The 8,807-nt window shown below is 30.8% G+C and overlaps 1 protein-coding gene across 3 annotated transcripts; it reads right to left on the bottom strand.

Annotated features, from left to right (window-relative positions):
- Positions 1-1,889: 1,889 nt before the first annotated feature.
- Positions 1,890-7,192, bottom strand: LOC140977538 (uncharacterized). Of its 3 annotated transcripts, none has more exons than XM_073442286.1 (9): positions 7,060-7,192; positions 3,612-3,966; positions 3,357-3,390; positions 3,065-3,280; positions 2,879-2,968; positions 2,706-2,771; positions 2,525-2,616; positions 2,386-2,433; positions 1,890-2,220 (listed from the first exon to the last, which is right to left on the bottom strand). In XM_073442286.1, exons 1-9 carry the CDS (start codon positions 7,073-7,075, stop codon positions 2,103-2,105), a joined length of 1,035 nt encoding a protein of 344 aa, XP_073298387.1. In that variant the 5' UTR covers positions 7,076-7,192; the 3' UTR covers positions 1,890-2,102. The 3 variants fall into 3 exon arrangements, with proteins under 3 accessions (XP_073298387.1, XP_073298388.1, XP_073298386.1); XM_073442287.1 differs by lacking the exon at positions 7,060-7,192 and adding an exon at positions 4,484-4,589; XM_073442285.1 differs by lacking the exon at positions 7,060-7,192 and having other exon boundaries at positions 3,612-4,450.
- Between the last annotated feature and the right edge of the window lie 1,615 nt (positions 7,193-8,807).

Below are 8,807 nucleotides of genomic sequence, written 5' to 3'. Positions count from 1 at the left end.
TCGCAACGTCAGATCATGAAACTCATTAGGAAGAGTACCGTATATTCTAAATAGGTTTATAGTCAATTCAGTCGTCTAAAATAAGAATAAAAGGTCATTTAAGCTTGATATTAGCATATATGATATAAATGTCACATTTCATTGGTAAGGGCATGGAGATGTCCATTCATATAGATGAGTGATCATTTAATGATTCACTGAACAACACTCCCTCGAACTTTCCAAGTGGTTATCACTTATCGAGTGAAAAAGTTCGCGGTTATGGTTGAACACCATTAGGCCTTTGACCCAAGACAATATTGAGGCTCTGCGTACTAGCACTACACCTTGACTGTTTTACCAAGTTCATTGAGGGTCATCAGGTGACGAGGTCGAGTGTAGTTTTGAAATATGTAGGACCCAATACATTGTAGTTGGGGATTTACGGTTTGCCTATAAGTGAAGATAGCCTATGTGATCTGATGAGTTAATAGTGCAAGGAACCTCTCATAAGAGTAAGATATGTGATTTAGGGAAGGTGATTCTCTAGTTGCAAGTATGATTTCACTATTATTACTAAAAAATATATCACATCATTATCGAATTCATTTTGCAACTTTTGATATACCAATGGTTGATGATTCGATCGGATTTATGAGTTGAAGGGACCGTACTATATGCTGACCATAACTTAAGGTTCTTGCAGGCACTATCACTGATACCTAAGGGATCATGAACCGATGTTACTAGACACTTTTATCATAATCTAATGAATGCAATCAGACTTGAGTTCTGACATTCTTGGTCAAGGGGTTGGTGAAAAGAATGAGGCTAATTATGGCAAGCCCATGTAAGAATAAATGTTATTTTGAATCACAATAAAGTTGTAAACCCACGGTTAGCTGTATTCCTGAACCATTGAGGGTCACACAAATATCATTTTTTGTGTTCACATTGAGATAGTCGATTTCAATGAGTTGAATTTGGTAACTGTAATGAAGAGGATCGAACAGATAGATTATAAATGAGTTTATAAATGGATTCTATTATTGGAAGTTATGGAAGTTAGCTAGACTACTAATTTTGTGAGGAGAGTGGAACTGCTTATTTTGGTGAAAGGGTTCACAAAATTTACAGCTACAAAAAATGGATCAGTGAAAATTTTGATATTCAAAATTTTCAATTTTCATTATAAAAACAAAATTTGTACCCTCGATATATCTGCGCTGTTTGATTGTCGATCGAGGTTGTAATGATTTCACAATTATTTATTTAGTAAATTCAGAATCAACTAATTAAATAATAATGTTATTAGTGGTGCCTACTATATGTACATTGTTCTCATGTATTATCAAGAGTTGATTTTACATGATACATGCCACATGAGAATTATAATAAATGAAAATAAAAAAATTCTAATGAGATTATGATTTGAGTAAGGATTAGTGTATTTTATTAATCTATTATCAAATATTGATAATAAGGAAACATAACCACACAAAATCATCTCCTATCTCACAGACTAATTTTCAGCCACCTCTTTAATTTCACAAGAACATTTCAGCCATCTTTCCAACACTGCCTCGCTGCCCCGACGTCGCCGCAACGCCGACGGATTTGTAAAATTCCGGCGATCCAATTTCAACGCTAAATCATTTAGATCTCTATTGCAACCTAAACGAGGAACTTAGTCTCCGATCGTGGACTTGATTAGATGATCAAATGACGGAGATCTGTTCGTAGAGATTTACAATAAGAGATATATCCGCTTAAAAATCGGAATAGTTGAAGCTAAAGTTATATACGCAAAGGTAAATCAGATCTAAACACCTTATGAATAGTTTATTTCATACGATGCCCGAAGAACGTTTTTGAATGTCTAAAATAAAATTTTAAAACTTTATTTGCGCTTGAGTGCGAGAAAACGGTTCTCCAATAATTATTTCATTCAACATTAATCTTGTATAGATATGCTACAAATCCCTGCCCTCCAAATGTAGATGAATCTTTGATTTGCACTCATTTCTTTAGCTCAATGTCAGGCAAATTTAGTGCAAAACTTTTACCTATATATCTCTGATAAATCTTGCCTATGTACTTAGCTTTGAATTTATCAGCATGAATCACTGCATGCACCTATAAGAATGGGGAAACCATTTTGACAGCAAAAAGTGTTTTCCTTTCATGATCAACACGAAAATGCCGTAGCACGGTGCGTGCATCAGCGCCACTGTTGAATACCTGCAAACCAATATTGGCCGGTTTTATGGTAGGTATAAATAAAGATGAACGAATGCGTATATTTCGAAATTTTTTAAAAGATCGCATTTTAACTGTCTATAATATTACAGATTCTGCTTATTAACTTTAATTTTCTGGATGGGATTAGAGTGACGCTTGACATACCACAATGGAGAGAATGGAGATGACAGATCAAGAAAAGGATAAGGCCACCTGTTTCAGGAGAAAAAACTTTCTTGTTACAAATTTATGCATAAATGAAAACTTTTTCATTCAAAAATAAATAAACAAATATAAAATTTACCAAATTGAGATGCAAGCATGGACAATCCATTGGAAGATTACGAAGATGGATGTCCAGAGAAAAAAGTACCCGATTCGGAACCATGGAAAACGCTGAAAATATACAGACAACGAAGTAAGTTGTAGATTATATTTTTGGCTCTGTCTCTATAATCATATAAGTAAAATATGTTCTCACTTACCAAACAATTCAAAGCAGTGTCGCCAATTAGAAAAACAGCATTGATAGAGTGCATATTAATAATCAACTGAAAAAAAATGCAAATGTTGTTCAGATGAAAGGGAGAAAAATACCATTTACTTCCCATATAAGACAGACTTACATACGGAATACTTGTATCGAATAAATTCTTACAAAGTTCAAATTGTAATCTTTAATTGTAAGAAACGGAACGATTATGAACCAAAACACAACATCTGTCAGAATCACAGCTCCTGCATTCATCTTCAAACACAGAAGTAGGAAAAATATTATAAACATTTCATTTAAATTAAGAATGTTCAGTTATATACATATACAGCAGTGTAGTTTATGATTTACCTGAAAAATTATTTGAAATAGATAACCCCAAAAACCTGCGATTTTACGGTGAAGATGTTCTTCGTTGAGTTCCATGCCTTTTGTAGCATTCAAGACATTGGAATTGTGTGCATTTGTGGAGGTTCTGTATGATCCATGCTCGGTATCAAAGCGATTCCCACTTTTGATATCATATTTGTATCGATAACATCCGTGAATCGACAGTAAGGATCCGAGCTACAACACCATGTCATTGTGATTAGGAATTGAAGAAAAATGTTGGTTCTTGAATTGTTCTTAGGAGAACACTTACCCCAAAGTAAATGGTAATAAGAGTAAAAGTCCACCTGTTGATCAAACATATTTTGAAACATTAATATGACAGAAAACATAAGTCCACTAGTGAAGGAACGAGCGGGAGCTGCCTTCGCCTTCCTTCGATTTTGTCGAAAAATAGCTACTGTCACCCTCTTAATCGAATTTTCTGGCTCCATCCCCGAGTAATATAAAGATGACTTCCATAAGCTACTATAATAGACACGAATCAAACCAAGAAATAGAAACTTACTGAGTATAGAAGTAAAAAATGTCCCCTCCACCGACAGCAACATTCAGTATCAACATTAATAGAAGCACTAAGAAGGCCAAAACTCTGAATCCAAGTAGCCAGCCCGGATGAACACTTGTAAGACAAGGTTTCCACACTTCATCTTCATACAACACCCCAGGTGAATCTTTTTGTTGGTTTTGTGCATTCGTTTCTTCTGTTTCAAGCCGACCTTCGGATTTCGAGATAAGAATTGATGCTAAAACAATAGACATTAAAAGCCATATTGAACAGAGTGTGACCCTCCAATTTAGCCAGTATGCTGCTGTGGTTGTATCAGTAGTCATGGCTGGTCGCCATGAACTTTTTGTGGATCCTGTTATAAATGTTAAGAAACTCATTTACGTTTCTTGTTTCGAATTTCTCCGAAAAAATTCCCTCGAATGGGAGTAATATCACTTGGGTCGTTGAGATTATAATGGAACAAACGTTCAAAATGGCGTGACAACCTAAAGATTAAGTTTTTATTCCTCGATTAATCTGAACGGAATGGAATTCAAGAATTGGTGAAAACTTTTAAATGGAAGTACGAAAAAAATGAGAATCATAAGACTGAAGAATTGCCATGCTCAAAGCTGAAGAGCAAGAATCAAATCCTTCAAAGAAACCAAGAATTGTAGTTTTATGGCAGATTGAAGAAAAATGAAGTCCGAAAAATTGGCCAACGTTAACTTCTGTAAGAAGAGACTCCTAACTTTCATGGGAAATTTTTTGTACAGAAAACTACAAAAAAAAAAAAAATCATTATATTTATATATATATATATATGAATGAGAGATTGGAAAAGAATGCAAGGTTCCTAACTGCAAGCTAAGAAAAGATGGAATACTTACAGAGGGAACCAACATTATGTTTAAGAGGATATGATTTGCTTCTCTGTTTTGCAGGGAAAATTCTAAGAAAAATAATAAAAGAAAAGAGAGAAGATCATGTGTGCTTTGATCGCAAGCTTCCACTTTTTTAATTTTATTCTTCCCCAATATTAACAGGTACATACTAAATGTCACTTTCATCTTTTTCAAATAAAAAAATATTCAAATTTTATTAATAACATTTAAAAATCCGATTCTTAGAATTTACAAATATGTTAAATAAAATGCTTCAACGTATTTAAAAGATAAATTTTATACTTGAAAAAAAAAATATTGATGAGTTGGCACTAGTCCAGGTCACAATCTCCATGCAGAATTTAAATTTTTCCTTTTTCCTTTTTTTTTTCCAAAAAAAAAAAAACACAGACTCGTCGTCTTTTGTTGTACAGAAGCAGCCTTTGTATATGTCTCTTTATAGGTTTTGGAGAGGAAATATGGACCCATTTTGTTTCTGACTCTGGATTTTGTGTTATTTGCTTCTGTTTTAAAGCACATAAATTAATTTATGCTTAATTACAAAGCCATTTTTGAAAGGGGATTTAGCATGGATTTTTAGCTAATCTGGTTCTCAAGAGACATTTTCCACCAATTATGCAAGGCCGAGACAAGAATCCGAGATGTAGATTAAAACAGTGTTCTAAAAAATAATAGTCGGTAGGCGGGTGGCCACCGACTAAGAGGTGTGGGAATTAGAGAGAAATTATAAAGTAACCTTCCCAAGCTGAGAGAGAACATTTGCTTTTGGACCAGTCTTTGGTCAAATATATAGCCAGCACCTTTTTCACAGTTTGGCCCTCTGTCTTTGTAAAATTAGAAAAGTGATCCACTAAAATTTGCTAAAATGGCAAATATATCTTGGTTTCCCCACATCAAAGTTAAGCCCTATTACATTAATATTTTTATTCTTTTCATATAGATTATATTTTTGTTTCTAAAACGAAGCTTAGTTGTTTAGTCGACCTAACTTCTATTACCTTTTACCAATTTCGATACTTCATCTTGGCATGGAATGGAATGTAACATATGATCAACTCATCCCCCCACAAAGAATTTCCCGAAAATTAGGCATTGGAATCGATCGGGACACCATGCATATTAGAAATTGTATTTAAAAATGAAAAGATATTGAAAATAAGAAATTTATGCGCAACCCTTAAAAGAAAAAAAATTAATTGTGCATATATTATAAAGTTCTGAAATTTTGAATTTCATCTTATAAAGTTTTCTTGATTTAATTTCCAAGTTGTAAATATTAGGTTTGCTTCTAATTGCATGGTAGAGGGCAACGCGTAGTGTGCATATTTTGTCAAGGCGTGACCCCTAAGCAAAGCCTTATGCGTTGGGCTATCTAATACGCAAAATACATTTGTCCTACACTCCCAATATTCCGCAATAGAGATGGATTTGGATCAAAAGCTATGGTTGAAAGCACAGCACTTGGTGCTGTGATCTTTTTACACGAGATGATCGGCTGATCATCCTGTTTCGTCTGACAATTATTCAAATTTATCTGACGCTGTGTGAGATCCATCAGATATCAACTGATCATCTCGTATAAAAAGTTCATAGTACCATGTGCTGTATTTTCAGTCATAGTAGAGGATCCAAATCCAATAGAGATGACAGCAAAGCCAAAGTTTAATATTCGAAAATGGAAACTTAAATATTTTTTTAAAAAAAATATGGAAAGATATAATTTATAGAAAAAAAAATATATTCATGGGAAAAAAATAATGGATGATTTCTTAATTATTAATTTTTTTATTTTACAAAGGATGATTTCATAATTATTAAGAAAAAGTTGCATTGAAGTGGATAACATGAGCAAACTTGTAAGCATTGTCTATCTCAGTAAAGAAAAAAAAAAAAAAAGAAGTCTTTTTTCTCTCTTGAAGTTAGATCTTTAATCAATAAATTAGTACATTTTATTCTTAAATTTGACATATTTGTGCCAAAAGAGCAAAAACACCATTTATAGCTTCGTAGAAGTAATTATATAACCCATTAGAATAAAATACATCCAAACAGAAAGAGCTTAATTAAGTTTTAAAATAATTTAATTTTTCTCGTTTTATATATTTCCAATGTATAAATTAAAGAAGAACTACAATTAATGGAAGTATAATTTGATTTATTTGTTCCAAAAGAGGAAAGCGCCATTAAATCTTGACGGGTTAATCGTATCTTGCTCCCTCTGAATAATTGTTAAAAAAAATAATTACTTAATTAGTTTTTAGTTTTAAAATATATTTGTTTATCAAAGTAAATTTATATTTTCTTTTTCAAATTTAATTTTAGACAATTATCAAATTACTAGAATTAGACAGACCTAGTGCATAATCAAACGTAGAATCCAGATTTTATGGTACTTACTAGTTAAAATTTGAGCTGGTTATATATCAATTAATTTCTTTAAAATCAAATAATTAATATTGAAAAGAATCAAAAGATAAAAGTCATGAAAAACCAACTAATGTATGGGAAGCAAAGATTCAAACATCGCAAATGCATAAACAAGAAAAAGATAAGAGAAAGACCTTCAATTCGAAGCATCTTAGAATCTTGCGGCGACACCGATTATTCACAATAAAATTTCGCGAATATGAGATGAAGGAATTTATTATCTCTAGAATGGAGAAAAAAAATCGTGATACAATTAAAAACACATAGATGGCATTTTGCAAGCAAAAATAATGTGAACAAAGCTATAACAACTCTCGTCATGTAATTCATTCCCATGAGAATTAAAGGTAAAATCTTCGTGGTTTGGTTCTTGTTTCTTCCATCAACACTTAACCATAATATATACTAGTGATCATGTGCACGCGTTGTGTGCTTATATAATCGTTTTTTATACTTAATATTTTTTAGTTGGGAATTTAGACCTTGATATATTTTTTTATTTTTATTATTTCTTGTTATGTGGGTGGCTTTCAGCTTCTTTTACTTTTTCTTTTAAAAAAATTCAAGTTATTTGAGAGAGTTATCTAAAAATATTTATTTAATTAATTATAAAAATTTATTATCTACTTTTGTGAGAAGTTTCATTTTTTTGGATAAGTTATCAAATAAATAATTAATAAATTAGTTAAAAATAAGGATGGTAATTACAATTTTTGAAGTATTCATACCAAGATAGTTATTTAAAGGCGTTATATTTTCCTAATGTAATAATAATAATAATAATAATAATAATAATAATAATAATAATAATAATAATAATACAATAGTATAGAAGTATATATATTTGTTTATATATATATATAATATAATATAATTAGGTAGTCGAATATTATTGTAATTTAATTAGTTTAAAATGTTTTTATTCAAAATAGGAATACGTAGAATTGAGTGAAATATTTAAAAATTTGGATTGATTTTCTTCTCTCTTAGTTAGTTAAGAAATTAAAGAGAAAATAATAATAATATAATCAGAACATGATAAAGCAGTTTGACATGCGATACGCACCACGGCGGTTGTTTATTTATTTATTATTTTTTTCATCTTTTATTTTTTGGGAACGGATTAAGCATTCATCTTTAGCTCTTTTTGATTGATAAAATTAGAATATTTTTTGTAAGTAATTTCATAACTTTCCCTGAAGCTATAATATCTATTAGAGACTGAGGCATACGCGTTGTGTGTAACATAATATTAGATATTTGAAATATTGTTTAATCAATTTATAGAATGAATATTGGACATTTATAATTTGATATGAATATTATAATTAGTTTGTTCATATACATTGTTGTGTATGACAAAAAATCTGTTTTTCTATTAAACTTAATTTCAATAAAAAAATGTAATAATATTATGGTAGAAGAAGAAAAGTTTTTTGGTATTAAAGAGCAGGGTAAAAAAGGAAAAAAAAAATTGGTGTCCTCCTCAAACAGTTTTTTTAACCCTATCAACTATTATAATATATACTAGTATACCGATGCACGCGTTGCGTGTTAGTAAAATATTTTTTATAATTCATTTGATTTATATTTAAATGAAAATCAAAATGTAATTATAAGATATAGTGAGGGATTACATTGCAATTTTGATAGAAAATTCTTTTTGGTGAAATTTTTCATAATGGAGGGGCAAAAATGGATATATATATTTTGGTGTCCTTGATGGTTTCTATCATGTCCTCAATTTTAATAAAATAGAATAGATATCAATATACAAAAAAAAATTGATTATTATTCTTCAAATAGAATATTTACAATTACATAGTAATCAAATGAATAAAATTTTAGATTAGTCACTAGTCGATTTAAATCGTACAACATC

This window comes from Primulina huaijiensis, chromosome 5 (assembly GCF_012295235.1).
Source record: "Primulina huaijiensis isolate GDHJ02 chromosome 5, ASM1229523v2, whole genome shotgun sequence".
Taxonomy (NCBI): domain Eukaryota; kingdom Viridiplantae; phylum Streptophyta; class Magnoliopsida; order Lamiales; family Gesneriaceae; genus Primulina; species Primulina huaijiensis.
Note: the sequence above shows the minus strand (reverse complement) of the source record. Positions and strands in the feature narration are given on the sequence as shown.

Excerpts from the sequence above, each read along its gene's own strand:
- LOC140977538 (XM_073442285.1), bottom strand. The coding sequence starts at position 3,991 with ATGAGTTTCTTAACATTTATAACAGGATCCACAAAAAGTTCATGGCGA. Across the intron at positions 3,391-3,611 it reads ATTTTTTACTTCTATACTCA|GTGGACTTTTACTCTTATTA; the intron begins GTAAGTTTCTAT and ends TTTGATCAACAG. Across the intron at positions 2,969-3,064 it reads TATTTCAAATAATTTTTCAG|ATGAATGCAGGAGCTGTGAT; the intron begins GTAAATCATAAA and ends CTGTGTTTGAAG.